Source organism: Sus scrofa, chromosome 14 (genome assembly GCF_054392235.1).
Source record: "Sus scrofa isolate SSC_HxYL_T2T_F1_AM1 chromosome 14, Sscrofa_HxYL_maternal_Yorkshire_Landrace_v2.0, whole genome shotgun sequence".
Classification (NCBI taxonomy): domain Eukaryota; kingdom Metazoa; phylum Chordata; class Mammalia; order Artiodactyla; family Suidae; genus Sus; species Sus scrofa.
In genome coordinates, this window is record NC_139396.1 from 118239268 (window position 1) to 118261233 (window position 21966).

At 34.2% G+C, this 21966-nt stretch overlaps 1 protein-coding gene across 34 annotated transcripts in view; it reads left to right on the forward strand.

Moving 5' to 3' along the window:
* PCDH15 (protocadherin related 15) overlaps positions 1 to 21966 on the forward strand; it is a 1617506-nt gene that overhangs the window by 1283185 nt on the left and 312355 nt on the right. For all 34 annotated transcript variants that reach the window (XR_014827612.1, XR_014827610.1, XR_014827605.1 and 31 more), the window contains one exon: positions 11487 to 11599. Coding sequence is in view for 13 of the 34 variants with exons in the window: in XM_084996683.1 (XP_084852809.1) it covers positions 11487 to 11599 (113 nt within the window). In the remaining 21 variants the exon portion in view is untranslated. The remainder of the gene's footprint in view (positions 1 to 11486; positions 11600 to 21966) is intronic.

The following is a 21966-nucleotide window of genomic DNA, read 5'->3' on the forward strand; positions in this document are numbered from 1 at the left end:
ATTAGTTTTACTTGGATATTCATGATTTCAGAAATGCTGAGATGTAAATTTAAGGAATTCCTGCAAGGTTGTTATACTCAGTACAGCAAATCACAGTATATGTAAGATTTCTTTCTTTCTAAGTTCAATTAATTATTGACCTTGCATTTGTGCAGAAGCAGAAAGTGAAAGTTCAGGTTGAGTTGGAAATAGCAGAGTTGAGAACTAAAGATATGATTTAACATGTGCAGAGTGTGCTTCAACAAGGACTAGATTTATTTCTTTCAAGTGTGTAAAAAACCTCTGTCCAATCCCTAACTAGCAATTAAACTAAATATAGACTTCAGTGGCCATTCATGACAAATAGCGACTTTAGAGTATTAGTTCAGAAAATTTAGAAAACAAATCAATACAACTAAAACAAGCAGCAACTTCAGCAAACACTGAGGAAGGAAGAAATCTGATTTCTAGTGTTTTCACATATTACTGTTTTGAAATACCAAGTTTTTAACAAAAATCCTGAGACTAAAAAGAAACAGGAATGAATAGTGGATACAAAGGGATAGTAAATTAACAGAAAAAAAGTTTCTGAGGAAGTCCGGACATCGATTTATCTAGACAAGGCTTTCAAATAGATATTTTAAATATTTTTAAAGAGCTGAAGGAAGCCATATATAAAGAATTAAAATATGGGAATGGTATCTCACAAAATAGAGATATCAACAAAATATGGAAATTACCAAAAAGACAACAAATAAAAATTTTGAGGTAAAAAGTATAACAACTGAAAGTAAAAATTCACTGGTAGGGTTCAATGAAGATTCAAACAGGAAGAAAGAATAAGCAAACTCGAAGAGAGGTCAATTAAGATGATGAGAAGATGAGAGAAAAACATCAAATGTGAGAAAATGAAAAAAAAAAAGAATGGAGAAAAGCAAAGAGAGTTTCAGAGGCCTATAAAGTACTATTCTATATACCAACTTATGCCCAACAGGAGTCCCAGAAGGAGAGAACAGAGGAGGGCAGAAAGAATGTATAAATAAGTAATGGTCCAAAAACTTCTAAGTTTGAGGAAAACAATCTATACCTCCAAGAAACTAATTGAACTCCCCAAAAGTATAGAACTACAAGAAATCCACTGAACACATCCCAAACTTTCAAATGACCCAGACCAAAAAAAAGAAAAAACTTAAAAATAACAAAAAGAGATGACTTTAATAGAAACTGATTCTCAAAAAAATTATAACCTGTTTTCTTATACCAGAAGATAATAGGATGACATGTTCAGAGTACTGAAAAAAAAAAAAAAGTTCATTGATAATTCTAAACACAGGAAATCTGTGTTTCAAAAAAGTATGAAAAATTAAGATATTCCCAGATAAAGAAAATATAAGAGAGTTTATCAGCAGCAAATCTTCCCTATAAGAAATACCAGAATATTGAGACTTAAGGCTGAACTGAAAGCACAGTAGACAGTAGCTCACTCTACATGAAGAAATAAAGAAAACTGATAAAAATACTACATAGTTAAATATAAAGACAGTATTTTTTTGCTAGCATTTCTTTTTCTTATCAACTTAAAAGAAACTATGTTGGTGTACACACAAAATAGATATATGTAACGTGATAATAAGAGCAAAGAAGAAAGGTAAAATAAAGTTCTGTAAGAGCAAGTTTTTTATGTACTACTATAATTAAGTTGGTATTAATACAATTAGATTGCCATAAATTAAGATGTCAATTTTTTTTTTTTTTTTTTTTTTTGTCTTTTGTCTTTTTTGTTGTTGTTGTTGTTGCTATTTCTTGGGCAGCTCCCGCGGCATATGGAGGTTCCCAGGCTAGGGGTTGAATCGGAGCTGTAGCCACCGGCCTACACCAGAGCCACAGCAACGCGGGATCCGAGCCGCGTCTGCAACCTACATACACCACAGCTCACGGCAACGCCGGATCGTTAACCCACTGAGCAAGGGCAGGAACCGAACCCGCAACCTCATGGTTCCTAGTCGGATTCGTTAACCACTGCGCCACGACGGGAACTCCCTAAGATGTCAATTTTAATACTCAGAATAGCCACTAAGAAAATAATTTAGGAGTTCCCGTCTTGGCGCAGTGGTTAACAAATCCGACTAGGAACCATGAGGTTGCGAATTCGATCCCTGGCCTTGCTCAGTGGCTTAAGGATCCAGCGTTGCCATGAGCTGTGGTGTAGTTCGCAGATGCGGCTCGGATCCTGTGTTGCTGTGGCTCTGGCGTAAGCCAGTGGCTGCAGCTCCAACTGGACCCCTAGCCTGGGAACCTCCATATACTGCAGGGGCGGCCCAAGAAATGGCAAAAAGACAAAAAAAAAAAAAAAAAAAAAAAAATTAACAATTTAAATTGTTTACGTAATTTAAAGATTTACAGTAAAATACACAACAAAGGAATTTTAGCAGCACACATGAAAAATAAGGCAGTAATGGAACAATACTGGAACAAAAAAAGATGTAAGAGATATAGAAGACAAATAGCAAAATGGCATAGGTAAATACTATGTTTTTAGTCATCACAATTAATATAATAGATTAAATGTCCCAATTAGAAGATACAGATTGGCACCATGCATAAAAAAGCAAAAAAAGCAAAACATGATTCAACTACATGCTGTCCATAAGAGTATAAGTATAAGGTATAATTATAAGTATTAGGTATAAATACATAGCTAGCTGAAGCATAAAAGGATGTAAAAAAAAAGTTTATTCAAAGAATAACTATAAGCTAACTGAAATAACACTACTAATATTAGATAAGGCAAACAAACAATGATTTTTTTTTTTTACTTGAGACAAAAATGGACATCTTATAATGATAAAAGTGCCAATCCACCAAGAAAACTAAACAATTACAAGCATATATGCATCTAATACTAGAGCCCAAACATAAAGCAAAAATTGACAGACTTGAGGGGGAATTAGACAATTCAAACACAATAGTTATGTACTTCAATACTTTACTTCCCATAATGGATTAACCAATTAGAAAAAAGGTCAGCAAGGAAAAAGAATTGAACAACATTATAAACCAACCAGATCTTATAGACATTTGTATAACACAGAACCCCCAAACAACAACATACACATTATTCTCAAGAATATTCTCTAGTATAGAACATATTCCTAGGCTGTAAAACACGTCATTAAACTGAAAATGATTGAAATCACACAAATAATATTCTTTGACCATAAATGAATGAAATTAGGTGAATAAGGAAAATTTGGAAATTAAAAAATGTGTGGAAATTAACACACTGCTAAATAAAGAATGGCTCACAGAAGAAATTGTAAAAGATGTTAGCAAAATACTTTGAGATAAATAAAAATGAAAATTCATTTTACCGGGACTTATGGGATGCAGCTTAAGTAATACTCAGAAGATGTATAGTTGCATAGACTCAAATTTATAACATTATAAAGGAAAGAGGAGATATTACAACTATTATTATGGAAATTCAAAAGAGCTTTGATATTTTTTTCTCAACCCTAGTTTGGGGATCACCACCATAAACAATAGGTAAAGTTGTATCTAGATAATTAGAAGATTAAAGTGGAATTTGTTTCAAATAAAGTTAACTTCAGTGACTATAATGAATAGGATGTTTAAATATTTAGGAGGCTTTCACAGTGCTAAATGAAAGTACAAGGCTCTGGATAAGAGGCTAACACTGTATGAATGAAACCCATAAAAGAGAATGACAGATAAGGAAGAATCATTTGGACAATGAGGAATTTAGAGAATTGAACCAATATAGTCAGAAAAATGGTGGTACTGTTAGCAAAGATTAGTTCATGGATTGTGTATTTGTTTTTATGTTTAAATAATAGATATGGTTATTTCATATACCCTCAAGTGGTGGTTCTCAAATTGCAGAAAGGGCATGAGAATCCCCTAAGATTATTCAAGGTGCATATTCCTGACCTTTCTTTTCAGGGGTTCTGATTCAGAGGATCTGGGAGAGTATCTTGGTCTTTCTGATGAAGGTAGAAAAAAAAACTTGAGTCTTAGAAACAGTGCCATTAAAATACGTTGGCGTTCCCGTCGTGGCGCAGTGGTTAATGAATCCGACTAGGAACCATGAGGTTGCGGGTTCCGTCCCTGCCCTTGCTCAGTGGGTTAAGGATCCCGCGTTGCCCTGAGCTGTGGTGCAGGTCGCAGATGTGGCTCGGATCCTGCGTTGCTGTGGCTGTGGTGTAGGCTAGCAACTACAGCTCCGATTAGACTCCTAGCCTGGGAACCTCCATATGCCGCCGGAGCGGCCCAAGAAATGGCAAAAAGACCAAAAAAAAAAAAAAAAAAAAAAAAAAAAATATATATATATATATATATATATAAAGAAAAGAACCCAGGAATATCTTTGCAGAATTTTCCTAAATTGAGAAATTTGATACTAATATAACAAGTTTTGAGATTTTGATTTTTTTCAGGGGAGAGGGTTACAGAGTTATTGGCAATATTTTGTATAGAAAGTGGAATCTATTATTCAGAAATAGCTTAAAAAAGAAGCTTGCAAAGGTACTGGATTTAGATCTCAGGTGATATGAAAAATGTGGAATTGGTACATGGTATGAGGGTATATTCTAGTTTCATTGATTTGCATGCAGCTGTCCAGGTTTCCCAGAAATGCTTCCTGAAAGGACTTTTTCCCATTTTATATTCTTGCCTCCTTTGTCAAAGATTAATTGACCAAAGGTGTCTGGGTTTATTTCTGGGTTCTCTATTCTGTTCCATTGGTCTGTCTGTCTGTTTTGGTACCAGTACCACACTGTCTTGATGATTGTGGCTTTGTAATATTGCCTGAAGTCTGGGAGAGAGATGCCTCGTGCTTGGTTTTTTGTTCTTCAGAATTGCTCTGGCAATTCTGGGTCTTCTGTGGTTCCATATAAATGTTTGGATTGTTTGTTCTAGTTGTGTAAAAAATGTCATGGTAATTTGATAGGGATTGCGTTGAATCTGTAGATTGCTTTGGGTAGTATGGCAATTTTTACAATATTAATTTTTCCAACCCAGGAGCTTGGAATATCTTTCCATTTCTTTACATCTTCTTTAATTTCTTTGATTAATGTTTTATAGTTCCCAGCATATAAGTCCTTTACCTCCTTGGTAAGGTGTATTCCCAGGTATTTGATTTTTTTGGGGTGTAATTTTAAAAGGTATTGTATTTTTGTATTCCTTTTCTAATATTTCATTATTAGTATACAGAAATGTGACTGATTTCTGAATGTTAACCTTATATACTGCTACTTTGCTGAATTTGTTGATCAGTTCAAGTAGTTTTTGGGTTGAGTCCTTAGGGTTTTCTATCTACACACCCTCACACCATGCACCAAAATAAACTCAAAATGGCAGAAAGATTTAAATATAAGACAAGACACCATCAAACTCCTGGAAGAGAACATAGGCAAAACATTCTCTGACATCAACCTTACAAATGTTTTCTCATGTCAGTCTCCCAAAGCAACAGAAATAAAAACAAACATAAACCAGTGGGACCTAATCAAACTGACAAGCTCTTGCACAGCAAAGGAAACCAAAAAGAAAATAAAAAGACAACTTACAGAATGGGATAAAATAGTTTGAAATGATGCAGCTGATAAGGGCCTAATCTCTGAAATATACAAACACCTTATACAACTCAATAGCAAAAAAGCCAACCACCCAATGGAAAAATGGGCAAAGGACCTGAAGAGACATTTCTCCAAGGAAGATACACAGATGGCCAATAAGCACTTGAAACAATGCTCAACATCACTGACTATTAGAGAAATGCAAATGAAAACTACCATGAGATACTACTTCACACCAGTCAGAATGGCCATCATCAAGCAGTCCACAAATAACACATGCTGGAGGAGGTGTGGAGAAAAGGGAACCCTCCTGCTCTGTTGGTGGGAATGTAAGCTGGTACAGCCACTATGGAGAACAGTATGGAGGTACCTTAGAAAACTATACATAGAACTGCCATATGGCCCAACAATCCCATTCTTGGGCATATATCCGGACAAAACGCTACTTAAAAAAGACACATACACCCACATGTTCATTGCAGAACCATGCACAATAGCCAAGACATGAAATTAACCCAAATGTCCACTGATAGATGATTGGATTAGGAAGAGGTGGTATATATACACAATGGAATACTACTTGGCCATAAAAAAGAACAAAATAATGTCATTTGCAGCAACATGGATGGAACTAGAGACTCTCGTCCTGAGTGAAGTCAGTTGGAAAGAGAAAGACAAATACCATATGATATCACCTATATCTGGAATCTAATATATGAGGCACAAATGAACCTTTCCACAGAAAAGAAAATCATGGACTTGGAGAATAGACTTTTGGTTGCCAAGGGGGAAGGGGAGGGAGTGGGAGATACTGAGAACTTGGGGTAAATAGATGCAGAATGTTGCCTTTGGGATGGATTAGCAATGGGATCCTGCTGTGTAGCACTGGGAACTCTGTCTAGTTACTTATGATGGAACACATAATGCGAGAAAAAAGAGTGCATACATGTATGTGTAACTGGGTCACCATGCTGTACAGTAGAAAAAAAAAAATGTGTGTGTGTGTGTGTGTATATATATATATATATATATATATATATATATATATATATAAATGATAAAAGAAAAATGTGGAATTGGGACAAAAATGAATTTACTGTTTTTAATTAAAATTACCATATTTTTCATAAAAATCTTTATTTGGAGGGGGCTCGCCTGTGGCATGTGTAAATTCCCAACCAAGTGTTCAAACCTGAGCCACAACAGTGACAATGCCAAATCATAACTGCTAGCCAGGCTACCAGGTTTTCCTGGATTACATTTTTTAAATACATTTTGCCATCTCTTTATTTGATTGGAGAGTTTCATTCACTGACATTTAAAGTAATTACTGATAAGAAGGGATTTATTTCTGTATTTTGCTATATGTTTTACAAATGTTCTATAGCTTTTTCATCCCATCTCCTGCATTTCTATTTTCTTTTATGTTTTTTTTTTTTTTTATTTCATTTTCCCACTGTAGAGCAAGGGGATCAAGTTATCCTTACATGTATACATTACAATTACATTTTTTCCCCACCCTTTGTTCTGTTGCAACATGAGTATCTAGACAAAGTTCTCAATGTTTAATTGATTTTTTGTAGTGAAATGTTTAAATTCCTCTCTTACTTCCTTTTGTGTATATTATATACTTCTTTTCTTTGCATTTACAGTGGGAATTACCTTAAAGCCCCTCAAATTATAGTCCTTTAACTTGAATTTATGCCAGCTTAACTTTAAGAATATATAAAAAATTCTGCTCTTCTATCAATCCCCATTTTTTCAGTTGTTGATGTCACATTACATGTTTTCACCTTGTGTACCTGAAAACATAAACTAATAATTATTTTACATTGTTTAATCTATGACAATTATGTAGAAAATACAAAACTGGAGTTACAAACTATTGTTGCTATGATACTAGTTTTGTAATTGCCTGTATACTTACTTTACTGAAATCTTTATTTCTTTCTTCTGCTTTAAGGTCTGCTGTTCTTTCATTTCAACCTACAGGAATCTCTTGAGCATTTCTTGCAGGGCAAGTCTAGTGGTAACAAATCCCCTCAGCTTTTGTTTTTGTTTCTCTGCCACTTTTGAAGGATAATTTTGCTGAATATAGGATTCTTTTTTTGACAGTTTTTTTTTTTCCCCTTTTAACAGTTTGAATATATTGGCCAAATACCTTCTGGCCTAAAAAGTTTCTGATAAGAAATATACTGATAATCTTATTGAGATTTCATTCAATGTGATGAGTCACTCTCTCTAGCTGCTTTCAAGATTCTCTATCTTGGTCTTTGAATTTGATTATAACGTGTCTTGATATGAATTCATCTTACATGGATTTCATGGAGTGTTTTGATGTTTATATTTATGCCTTTAATAAAACTTGGGAAGTTTTTATCCATTGCTTCAAATATTCTCTCTGCCCTTACCTTTCTCTTTTCTCTGGGACTCCGGTAAAGCGTATTGGTCTGTTTGATTTCTCTTCAATCATTTTTATATCTATTCCTCAAACTCTATAATTTCCATTGCCTTTTATTTAAACTCATTTGTTCTTTCTTCCACCTGGTCTTTGGTTCTTTCTTCTATGCCTTTAAACTTCTCTAGTGAGATTTTCATTTCAGTTATTATACTATTCAGCTCTAGAATTTTTTAATGGCTTCTTCAGGTTTTCAGTCTCTTTACTGGTATTTTCATTTGTTCATACATAACTATCAGTAGTTCTACATCCTCTTTAGTTCTTTGAACAATTTCAAGACAGTTATTCTAAAGTCCTTGTCTAGTAGACATCTGTTCGGTATTTGTCAGGGTCAGCTTGGAATGGGTTATACTTTCCTGTTTCTTTGTACACTTTGTGTTATCTATTTGAAAACTGGAAATGTAAATATAATAATGGGGTAACACTGGAAATCAGATTCTTCCATTCCTCCAGGTTTTGCTGCTTGTTTATTTATTTATTTATTTAGTCTCTGTGCTGAAGATTAATCTGAAATGTAAATTTAAGGTCTTCTCAGGTATTTTCTGTGTATGTGCCTTTTCCTTGGCTAGCACAATGACTTTACAATTTACTTCCTGTACATACAGTTGATTTTGAATATCCTAGTCTTTAATGTCTGGCTTCCAAAAGGGAAAAAAAAAAGTGGAAAAATGAAGGGGAAGAAAATAGTGCTTGCCCTTTAAATCCCCTGGAAATCACTTCAGCCTAGCTGGAGGAGCTTGCAAGGATGAGACCAGATGCAAGGGTGATTGCTTCCTGCACCTCTGTGATTCAAAGCTATTGTCACCTATCAGTACAGATATCTGATATTTGGAGAAAGGGGTCCTTTTTACCCACTCAGGTTCCCATGAGCAGTGTGCAAGCTGTTCCAGGAACAGGTTTACAGCTGTCTGCCTAAGGGCTGATGGCTAACTGCTACTGTGTTATGAATTGTGATTGACTGAAATCAATCACAATTTATGGTCCAACCTTTTCCCTAGAATTTGCAAGACCTCAGTAGACTCCAGAGTTCGAAAATAGTTATATCCGAGAGCTTCTGCCAATGTAACTGTTGTCTAAGAGAGGAGATAAATTCTTGGTGCTTCCTACCCTGGTATTTCCACAGAATCCCCCCCATAATCATATGATTTAGATTATGCTAAACTCTACATCATAGGTTTTTTAAAACTCTTCTCATAAGACCAGAAATGTCTGAAAGTGCATGTTTTCTCACAGGCTCGCCAGTAGCATATGGTGTCCACTTTGGACCATTGCTAATTGAACAAGAGAGAAATGGAATGTCAGTGTGGTTTTAATTTGAGTTTTTCTTCTTATGTTTTAAAGGTGAATATCTTTGTGTGTGGTCAAGAGTCATTCGCCTTTCTCTTTTTGTGAACTATCTGTTCATTCTCTATCCCAAACCTTTTTTTAAATATACTGTAGAACTTTTTACTTTTTATTTGTAAATTTTCATATGTTAGGGATATGAGCATTTGTCTTTGACGTAAATGCAAATATTTTCCCTGGTCTGTCACTTGTAGTTTTACTTCATTTATTGTGTATTGTAATGCAGTTTTGTAAAAATATCATTATGTTTATCACTGTTTTCCCTTATTGACTCTTTATTTTGAGTAGTAGGTAGGAAAGATATACCTACTCTCACATTAAAGTAGAATTCATTCACGTTTTCATCTATTACTAGCACTTGTGTTGTTTTATTGTTTTTTGTGTATGAATATCTTCTCCATTTGTGGTTTATTCTAGTGTATTGTATGAAGAATAGATACAGTTTTATCATTTATCATATGACTCTCCTATTAAGTAAATGTTCTTATTTTTTTAATCCATTTTTCCCTACTGTTTTGAAATGATTCCTTTATCATATGCTAAATTTCATATGCAATTTTGGCTATTCCTGGATTTTTAAGTCTATTTTACTGGCATAGGGTTTGTTTTTTTTTCTCCTCACATAGTGTCCAGTAAAACTCTCTCTCTTGTCTCAGAGTCGGAGCAAAGAGGTATATCAGTTAATCCTTTTTTGAATATTTTTGGTTCTGTCAGCCTAGTTTGAATGTAAGCTCAGTCTGACATTGTCTCTTTGATCTTGGACAAACTATTTAATAGTGCAAAGTTTCTAAGTCCCCCTTTATAAATTGAGAATGATTTACAGAGTTATTAATGATTACTTATATAAAGTTTATTGTACAGTATAGGATTCTATCATTAACAATCATAACATTTTATTTTTATCATTATTGTCTGGCCAAATGCATATATTCGATAGTTATATGATTTGACTTCCACTTTATCTTGGGGAACAAAATGTAGTATACAAAGGAATATAAAATAGTTTAAGGAGGAGTGTCCGTCGTGGAGCAGTGGTTAATGAATCCGACTAGGAACCATGAGATAACAAATAAAAAGTAAAAAGTTCTACAGTATATTTAAAAAAAGGTTTGGGATAGAGAATCTATCCCATGGTTAGATGGCCTTGCTCAGTGGGTTAACGATCCGGTGTTGCCATCAGCTGTGGTGTTGGTCGCAGATGCGGCTCGGATCCCGCGTTGCTGTGGCTCTGGTGTAGGCCGGTGCTACAGCTCCGATTGGACCCCTAGCCTGGGAACCTCCATATGCCGCGGGAGCGGCCCAAGAAATGGCAAAAAGACAAAAAAAAAAAAAAAATAGTTTAAGGAAATTTCTGTAAAAAATATATTTCAACTCACTAAAATGGCTGTGTTTAAGAAATATCTCTTCTAACACTGTATAACATTAAAATATTTTAGTTAATATTTAAATATTTCTATGTAATATGATTGATCAAATTAGATGGATACTTATCTTAAGAAAAATATTTTCCTACCTGGAACAGAGCATGTTCACTTTAATTTCCAAACAACTTGATATTTGGTACAAAATACAAGTCATTGTTTATTATAAGATATGTTTAGAGAACGTGCAGGAGTTCTCTGCTGGCCTAGTAGGCTAAGGATCTGGTGCCATCATTGCTGTGTCTCTAGTCACTGCTATAGAGTGGGTTCGATCCCCAACCTGGGAAGTTACGCATGCCACAGGGGCACCCAAAAAGAAAAAAAAGACCATAGAGACCATAATTATGATTTATGTACCATTAAAATACAATTTTATAATTCAAAATTTGCTCTCTGTACACTTATTATCTCTTTCATGTGATGAAGTTTCAAATTAATTAAAAAGCTCACTTAATAAAAGGTACTTGGAAAATCATCCAAATAAGAAACATTTCCATCCTCCTACTCTTAAACTAATTAATTACATACCACATTTGCATCTGCTTTCCCTAGACTGCATAATTTTGAAACTTAATTTACTAATGAAATTGTGATTTTGTTCCTCAGTTAATGAAGGGAAATAGATATAACAGATACACATATTACTTATTGTTCTCAATTATGTGCTGATATGTCAATGTCTTTCAGGGACTCCTGAGGATTACCCACGATTTTTTCATATGCATCCCAGGACTGCAGAACTTAGTCTCCTGGAGCCAGTAAATAGAGACTTTCACCAGAAATTTGATTTGGTTATTAAGGTAAATTTAACTAATTTTTTAATGTTCTTGTGTTTATAAATATAACTGCTGCTTTAATGTTCTTATGTTTATCAAAGAATCCTGTAGAGGCTATGGTAAGAACTTTTATGTTATCAAAATTAAAATGAATTTGAACTTCAATTAACTAATTTTTCTTTAAAAGGTGAAGTGCCACAAGTCTAATACATTGTGTTGCTTTTCTTTAGCATCACATTTATGTTACAATTCTATGCAAATACTGAATATTCTTATATGTAGTAAACACACTGATGAAATGTATATAATTCTACATGTTATAATTTATTATATCATCTAACATTTAATTTAGTTTTATGTGTTTGGTTTGTTTTTTTACCAAATGGATGTAATTTTTGACCACAAAGTCTTAACCACTGAATATATTTAAAATGTGACTGGATTTATATATATATGTTTATTTTTAATAATGTCATATTTTTAAAATGTTGTTGCTTTTTCTAACCTAAAAAGAAAAGAACTGATTTGTCTAGAAATTATTTAAATATAGATCTCACTATTTTCTTTAGTTTGAAAGATTATCCTAGACCACAAAAATTTTTAATGCTAGAGGAATCCATTTGACATTACAATTTTGGTTTAATAGTATCTAATATACTGCAATAAAATAATTTAAAAGGTATTGTGGAAACCCCAATGATATGTCAATTAATTCTTATAGAGTCACTGCGAATGTAAAATATGAGCTAAGCAATGAAGAAAGAGTATGAATTTACCAAGTAGAGATGGGAGCTGGGAGAGCATTATAAGTAAAAGAATAAGACGTAGCAGAGCCCAGCACGAGATTGCTGAATGGACGGCTGTACAGACTCAGATAATAAAGGGTTCCTGGGAGTTCCCATCATGGCTCAGTGGAAATTAATCTAACTAGCATCCATGAGGACATAGGTTCGATCCCTGGCCTCTCTCAGTGGGTTAAGGATCCAGTGTTGCCATAAACCGTGGTGTATAGGTTGCAGATGCAGCTCAGAACTAGCATTGTTGTGACAGTGGCATAGGCTGGCAGCCACAACTCAGATTTGACCCCTCGTCTGGGAATTTCCCTATGCCACAGGTGAGTCTCTAAAAAGAAAAAAAAAAAAAAAAGAATACACGTAAGCAAGGACACATAGTAAATCTAGTGTGTATTGTATGACTTTTTCATATTTACACATATAAAAAGATAGCTATTGATATGCAGCCCTATGGTATTAAAAAAAAACATTTAAAAACAGTAACAGTAAAGGAATTAAGATAAGGAAGCTTACTGAGCATGCATATCATATAGTGTTTTCTTTTTTTTTTTTTCACTGAATTATAGCTACAATTGCTCAATGGTCCAAATGTGAAAACTAAAATTAAGATAGGGTAAGTGATTGGCTCAGAGGTGTCACTAAGAAGCAGAAGAATAGAAATTTAAACTTAGGGTTATCTAAGCTAAGGCCATACTTATTTCAGTGCACCAAGATGCAGTTACTTAGAAATGGTTGTCTGGTTTAATTCCCTGTCAGTGCAACTACAAACAACAATACATAGATCCATTTAATTTTAGCTCAAATTAGAGCATATTTTGTTAGCACCATTTATATTATACATGATAGATTCTGTGTTTATGTAGTGTTTCTTTGTCCTGAAGAACGTGTAGTCTAGAAGGAGAAAGAATCATATAAGACAATAAATCAAATACGACACATCTACTGCTAACAGGAAGGCAATGTAAAAAGCACTAATGAAGCATAGCTTACGGACATTTAAATTAATCTGGGGACTCAGGGAAGATTTTCTGGAGATTACCCCAAGCTAAATGTTGTTGTATTGGATGAGTTTGGCTAATGAATAAAAGTGGGAAATGTGTTTGAGCATAAGGAAGAACAGAAGCAAAGCTTGGAGGCATGGGGTACCAGGCTACAAGAAGTTAACAGGGAAATGAGGTATAGAGCCAGACCACGGAGATAGCCTTATGTTCGATTGTAGTTTCTTCAGATTTCATTCAGTAGGGGTTTGGGCGTCATTTGACAAAGAAGGATCCTTTTACCATTTGTGTAAAAGAGTTATGCATGAGATTCATCTTCTTGCACTATTTTATTTTAATTATCATTGCACTGTATAAAACTCAAAAGTGTGTATCGTTGTCTCCTGTCAATCTACCTGGAGCCCTGTAGTGCTTCACTCTGTGGGAGTTAAGAAACTTGACAAAGCATCGTTTCCAAACTGTCTCACTTGAAACCTGAAATCAATTATTTTTCTTTCTTATCAAAGTTAGTTATCCTGGTGTAAGTGGGTAGGAGTGAAACTCCGTCCATCAATTATAGAAATAAAAATCAAGTGGAATAGGTGACAGATTTTTTTAATGTTTTAATAACATTTTATGTTATTAATGGAAGTTTTTACAGACATTAGATTCAAATTACTGTGTTTTGTGTGCAGTCAAGGGTATAATAAGCAAAGGTATCAATCTGTAAGAGTAATAATGTGCCACCTGCTTGAAAAATAGCTGAGTACTATAGCTTTGTATAAGGAACCATTGAAATGCTGCAGTCTGGTAGTTCTTCTCTATAGTAACTCTTTCGACTTCTTTTTTTTTTTTTTTTTTCATTTTAATAATGCTTCATTACTTACTGACCATAATTTTTTTATTGGCCCAATTTCTGTTTTGGAAGCTAAGGAAAAATAAAATAAAATGAAGTTATCCTCTTCTAGCTTTTGCAGAAGAATTCTGTTTTAAAAAGCTATGTGCACATTTAACAGCTGTTAAGTGTCACAAATTAGAGATTTATCATCTTCATTTTGCCTATTTCTGCCAGTGATTTATTCCGTATACGGACAAATAAAAATGTAAAGGCGAAGCTAGGAAGACACAATGTAGTAGTTCACCCACTTTACAATATTAAAGAATGAAAACACATCTAAGTCTAACACAGGAGACTCTGCTCAGTATTCCACGGCAATCTACATGGGAAAAGAATCGGAAAAAAGAATCTGAAAAGAATCACTTTGTTGTACAGCAGAAGTTATTATGATATTGTTAATCAGCTATACCTAAAACTTTAAAAACTGAAAAAAAGAGAAAAAGATGTTCCATTTCAAAACACTATTCCAAATTTTAAATAATTGCCATCATTTAAGCATACTTTAAAATGAAATACACATTTTGAATAAGAATCAAATGCAGTCCTGGGTTTGCCCAGAATAGTTCATATTTATGCCTATTGTCCCTATGTACTTATTCATAACATTTTTTTCACTCTCAGAAACATCCCAGTTTGGATGAAAAGTAATGTGATGACCACAGTTAGACAGGAAAAAACAACTATGAGATAGAAATATGAAAGCGTATTTTAGATTCTAGATGATAGCAAATTAGTTCATGCTATCTTGAACAATGTCCAGAACTTTCACCTTCATTGTTCTAAGTGCAGTATTAAAAAAATATTATTAGCTGATATATTTATACTCTGTGAATCTAACACAAGGATTAAATGGATAAATTTTTAATGTCACTGTTTCTCAGTTGCTCAAACATAACTTTTTAAACTTTTTTATATAAATCTCTTTAACAACTAATAGCAAGGGTCACAATGATATTGCAAATATCTTGCTCTCATGGTCCCTCTGATTTTCATGTTGTTATTTATTGACCTACTTATACTGCCTAGAAAGATGATCTTTAACTTCTTTTTCTTCCACATAAAATAGCATAATTAACCCTAAGCTCTCACTAGTCCCTCTGCATACTTTAAGGTGCCAGCTATACTGAACCATTTGCACCGCCCTAAACTCACCCAGCTCTTTCTAGCCTCCAGGCATTTTGCTTTCTTCCTGAATCATTCCTCCCTTTTTTATCAACAGTCTAATTCACACTGAAATTTCCTTGGTGTTTCAGATGCTAAGAACATAGATAGTTCCTGTGGAAAGGCACTGGTTGGAAGCCCCTCCTTGTATCCTGCTTGTCCTTCTGGTGGCTTTGATCATTCTGTATTAAATTTGCTTGTTTATTTTCTCCTGACCTTTATAGGAGGGCAGATTGTAATATTTTTCTTCATATTGTGCCCCAAGCTTCCACCCCACCCAGGTACAGTGCACAGAAAGTGCTCAATAGATATTTCTTACAATATTTTTCTCCCTAGCACAGCAGATCTTTTAAGGCTGCTGGATTTGGTTAACACATCTTCATTGTGTTTAAATATATATACTTGAAAATGTATGTATTTGATATAATTTTATCCTGTATCTCTGCTCAGAATAAATCTGCAGTGAACTTCTCAAATAAATCCAATTCCTGGAAAAAAGGCTAGACCTATATTAAGGCACATTTTAAAGCTATTTATGAAGGTATTTAAACAACTAAACAAACAAAACTTCTAAAGAAAAGATATACATTTTTGCACAAATGATGAACCACTGAATTGAAACTGGCGGGCTTAAATATCAGTGCTGATGTTCCATGTCTCCTGGCAAGTTACTTTGCTTTAGGAATTTGAGAGTCACAGGACAACAGCATGCAAGAAATGATTGAGGCCTAAAAGAGCAGTGACTACAACACTTCATCCTACATATGAAGGTCTAGTGCCACAACCTTAGAAAATATTTGGCCTCTATTTAAATAATGATATCAGTTATACTTTACTTCACAGGAGTTTAGCATTTTTAAGTCATATGACATTTGCTAGGTTTTAATTTTGCCAAATCCTTTCTGAGTGCTTATTAGGTGTCTGACATTTTGTTTGTGTTGAAGAGATGGAAATGTATGAAAGCAGTGCTTCACAGAAGTCACAAGCATGGAAATTATGCTTTTAGATATATTTCCCTTCTGATTTCCACATCCACACTTCCATTTACTAGCTGGATAACCACTTCTAGTGTTACGCAGTTGTATCAAATTAAAAATGTAGGAAACTATATACATCCTTTTAAAACCTTGTCATCTTTCAAATAATAATATTATAATCAGCCAAGCTAGAAGATTTCTGTTCCTCTGAGCCATCAGCACCCAAATATCCCTATCCATCACTTTTCATGTCCTATCCAGATAAGCCTGGAATTTCTCTTGCATGCCTCCCCAAATCTCCATGGCCACTGCAATTCTCTAGTTTTCATTTTCATGGCCCATCTTCTTACATAAGTGATCTCTCAGATCTTAGACTCTTTTCCATGCATCTTGCTCATTTCCGCATGCTGTGAATGAGATATTGCTAAAACAAACAAACAAAAAAGAGATCATGCTATCCCATACTGCCTTCAGGCTACTGGGCAATTACAGAGAAATTTGTTAATTTAAAATACCAGGTATTAGGAGCAGACAGATGTAGTAGTAAGTCACAGATCATCAGTCATCTCTTCTCAAAATAAAAAGTATGATATCAGTCATGAAAAAGAAAGAACTATCAAAATTCATCATATCTGTTAAGGAGCTTTTGAAATATAAGTTACCATCTTTCTGCTGTGGTGTGAGTATTGTCAGTTTATTAGAAGAGAGTGAGAAAGAAAGAGAGAGAGAAAAAAAAAAAAAAAAAAAAAAAAAAAAAAAGAAAAGAAAGGCTTTAGATGTTCCCTTAGGGAAAGATTGAATAGTACACTTCCCTAAGCCATGTTTAGGATAAGAGAAAAAAAAAAAAAAAAATCAGAGCTGATGTTGTCCAGCCACAAGAGAAAGACAAATTCTATGGATGATATGCTTTCATAATTCTAGAAATTTTCTAGCCATGTGTGCTTCTCCCTATTTTTATGGATTCCTTTTGAAAGAATGAAACGCACATATATCCCACATCTTAGCTCAGCAGTTAAGTGAAAAATAAGCTCACTTCCTCTGTCCAATAGCAAAATCTATACTTTAGGAAGTGAAAGTCCTTTATACATTTTAGGGTACTTTATTCTACAGAAGTTTAAGACATTAGTTCTTATCAGTAATGAAATAACAATCCCTCCATGGTGAATAATACAGTTTCAGAAATCCATTGACATATTGGATACATTTGCTAGATGGTCATCTTTTATTTTAAGTTTACGTTCTTTTTTAAAAATGTTGTAGATTGTCACATAAAACATTATTTTTGTTTTCTCAAAAAGAACACTGTATCCTTTTATTGATTCTTAGTTATCCACTTTTCTAACAATTCTAAGTACTAGGCTAAATTAATTGACAATTATGTCAATTATGGAAATTAATACAAGATTATACTGTGTCCTCTTCTCTCATATTGTTATTCATCCAGCCGGGGTAGTTAGAACAGAGGTAGGATATAACATTTGAATGTAGTGGCTGGCCAAATATGCAAGCTGACAAAAGATACATAGAGATGATATTTTACTTGGCCTCTTTCCTTCTTGGAAAGGTGACCTGTGACTGCTTGGAAGAAGGAAAGTAATTTATCTATTCTTGTCACAGCCCCTTGATTTTGGCAAGGCCCTCTTGTCTGCAAAGGTCATTGTAAGAGTACACCAGCAAGTCTAACTCTTACAAAATGTTCAAACAGATGCCACACTCTGAACAGCTGTGCCATATCTCCCCACTGCACACCCCTTCACATGCATAAACTATCTTAACCTTCCTACATGACTGTCCCCAAGTAATCTTTCTTCATAAGTTTCTTGGTTGTTGCATAGAAAATGAAATTAAAAAACTATACCTAAAAACTTGAAGGCTAAACAGGTCTTCTCACTGGTTTTTCTCAAGAACCATGTGATACATAGAAGAAACATTCAACACCCACAGTCATTACCTTGCAAGCTCTGAAAAATAACCCACTTAGAGGGTGGTTTGTTTTTTTTTTGTTTTATTTATTTTTTTTTTTTTGGATGAATTTTGGAAATTCAAATATCCCAGGATAGGCTATTCTGGTTAGCCAGTTCACGTAAGGCACCGTTAAGAGACCTTTTTCCTAGTGGAAAAGAGTACTCTGTAGGAAAGGAATCAGAATTCAGTGTAGACCTTTGCTGGTTGGGGAAGCCAAGGGCAGGGCAAAATAAGGGGGGTACAGCACAGGTTAGAAGTACTCCTGAAAAAAGTTACTGCTCCATCATTATCACAATTTTATCTCTAGCTGGCTGTGCTATTTAGAGTCAAGATTATTCCCTTGTTCAAACCACCAGCCAAATAGTCTGGTATATCTGTGCTTAGTGGGAGTTTTCTGAATCTGTGACATTCCCCACAGCAACTGGGGTTTTCTTCTTTAAATCATTCAACATCCCTTTGGTCCTTCAAGTGTTAGTTCTTATCCCAAACTCAAACTCAAAACAAGCAGAAAGATTTTTATTATTGAAAGGTATATAGAAGCTCCAAGGATTCATGTTTTCATTGTAATAAATTATAAACCAAGTAGGCATGTTCTTACATCAAATGAAGATAAGATATACTTAACTTTAAAAATACTTTCCATTTGGGAAGTATGTCAATATTGTTTTTTTGTCATATTATAAATCCCTTTTGGGTGTGTGTTCTTTATAGTTTGTCTAGTAAAGATACCTTTTTTGTCAAACAGAAAATGTAGTTATTTCCAAAACAAAATGCACTATTTTGCTATATTTATGACATTACAACTGAATCAGTGGTATAATATACAAAACAATTCTTTATTTATTTATTTATTTTTTTGTCTTTTTGCCATTTCTTGGGCTGCTCCCATGGCATATGGAGGTTCCCAGGCTAGGGGTCGAATCAGAGCTGTAGCCAACAGCCTACGCCAGAGCCACAGCAATGCGGGATCCAAAACCTCTTATGCAACCTACACCACAGCTTACGTCAATGCCGGATCATTAACCCACTGAGCAAGGTCAGGGATCGAACCCTCAACCTCATGGTTCCTAGTCGGATTCGTTAACCACTGCGCCGTGACGGGAACTCCTCTTTATGTTTTATCTAATAAATTATTGTAGGTTTTGAAAGTTCTCAAATATTTTTAGTAATTTTCATAAATAGTCTTCCTTGTCAGACTCCTTATGTACCATTTAATTTTTAGAATAGTAAAGTTAAATAAAGGAAGTTTTTGTAGGTTTTAAAGCAATATAATTGTATTAAAAGGGTCAAGAAGCAATGGGATGAACTTATTTTTAATTATTAATTTTTGGTAATATTAATGTGATGTTTGATCCAGGGAATACAGGCTTTATAGCCATCTCTCCCTAAGGCTTTCCGAAAGATAAATATGTGTATATAAAAGGGAAATATAACATTTTACAGTTACTGGAGCTTCAACCCCAAGCCCTTATAGCATTTTAGTGATCTGAGCAGGATCCCAAGGAAAACCCTTTTCTATAAGTGAGGTTCCTCCACTTTCATTTTCAACCCTCAGGTACAAACTGAAATTTGAAGCTTTACTTAAAGGTTAAAAAGAGTAACAATCACTTGTGTTCAGAGGCTAGAACAAATTGGCATAAGCTTTTCCATCAAGGCTTTTTCTGAATGTAATAACTGCCTACAGGCTGGTATGAGAGGAGCCAAAATGCTAGACCCAGTTGATTCTCAAGGGGCTACTGATTGGATAGACTGAGGTCATGTGATGTGCCTGTTTCTGAAAGGTGGATTTTAGGGCTCTGCCCACTGAATCAAGATGCCCAGGTGATTTTTAGGGCACTAAAACTTCAGCACCAACCAATCACTTGGGAACTTGGTGAGACAAGGTAAAAAGAGAATAATAATTAAGGAAACAAACAAATAAATACATATCAAAGGTCTTGACTGAGCCTCCAGGAATCCACCTTAACAGTTACCTCCATGATATTAAGGCATCAGAGAAGGAACAGGGTTTTTGAAACCTCGGTGTTTGAGAAAGACTAGTGAAAAATACATGAAAGAGTGAACCTACTTTGGGGGTCTGCCTTTAATAAATAGATATATTTGAAGACACAAGAACCTGTAATGCTTCAGTATCTTAACAGTGTTTGTTTTACAAGTTACTTCCTAGATCAGCCTTTATTGAATTGTGCCCTTAGGACTTGAGTGGCCATTACTAGTTACCTGTTAACAGTGGTGTGGAGGGAGGGGGAGCCTGTATGCACATTTTGGGAGAGCAAGTTCATAGCATTTTTTTAGCAACACTTAATTGAAATGCTACTTACAGACAAGAAAATGTACACTTTGATGAGTTTTCATAAAGTGCAAAAAATACAAACATCCCAGATACCCCATCATTCTCTTTTAGTCATAACTCCTCACATAACATCCAAGAACTCCCGTTATATGACCTTAACAGTATAGATTACTTTTGTCTGTCTTTAATTTTTATAAATAGATTAATGCATTATATTTTTAATTAGAATCTTAAGAGTTTTATACATTTCCCATTATTTTTTGTTCTGTTTTTACTGTGACTAACTTGTATGTTTCACAGTCACACTTCTCATTTGTTAAAGAACTCAATAACAATGTATTGTCATTGCACAAGACAATTTTTAAACAACTTATAAACATTTCATTTTAGGTAAGAGTCCCAGACATTCCTGTCTGAATCCCAAGACAAATGTTTCTAAATGTTTGGCTATTTGAAAGTTATAAACTAATAATATTGTTAATGCTAATAAATAAAATAAATTGTTCAAAAGCTTAAATATATTTTAATCTAAAATCATTGGGAAAAATGTTAAATGAATGTAATTTCTAATCAGAAAGAGAGACTGGAAGTATATATTTAGCCCTCTGGCAAAATTCTCCAAAACAAACACTCTTTTTATTTTCTACTGAGAGTTGAATTTAGAATCAGAATTAAAAGGCTAAAGAGATCTGTGTAAACTCTGGGAAGCTGAAAGACCTGCCAGTTTTTCAGTCAGCCTCTATGAAAGTAAATAAACAGCCTGTACTTTGCTAGGAGAGACAAACTTGAGAAAGTTCATTCTTTACATATTGAAGGCTTTGCTTAAGAGGAAGATGAGAGCAAGGGGTATGGTGTCCAAGAAATGGCTGGAAGTAAAAGAGCAATTTGAGTTACACTGTAGCCTTATATTCTATTTTTTCACAATCACTGGTAACACTAATATTTTACTACTGTTTTGTTTTTTTACTGTCCGTTTCCAGTATATATTACTTATATGTAATATATACACTGACTAGATACTAGAAACATTGTCAGTATCAAAGTCTCTTTGCCCTTTTTTCAATGTACTGTTCCTTTCTTATTTTAAAATAATCAAGAAAGTGAAGTAAAAAATTGATGCCTCTACTCATGACAGTATTGTTACTACCAAACCATCTGCTTTAGGATACAGTGAATTGTGCATCCTTTTATTTATTTACTTAGTTTTTTGAAATAAAAAAATACAGTTTTCAATTTCCCCATAGTATTATTCCATCACGCACTAAAACTTTCAGGCTTATTTTCATTGGGGTTTAATGAAATGGGAGATAAAATTAAGAGGTCCAT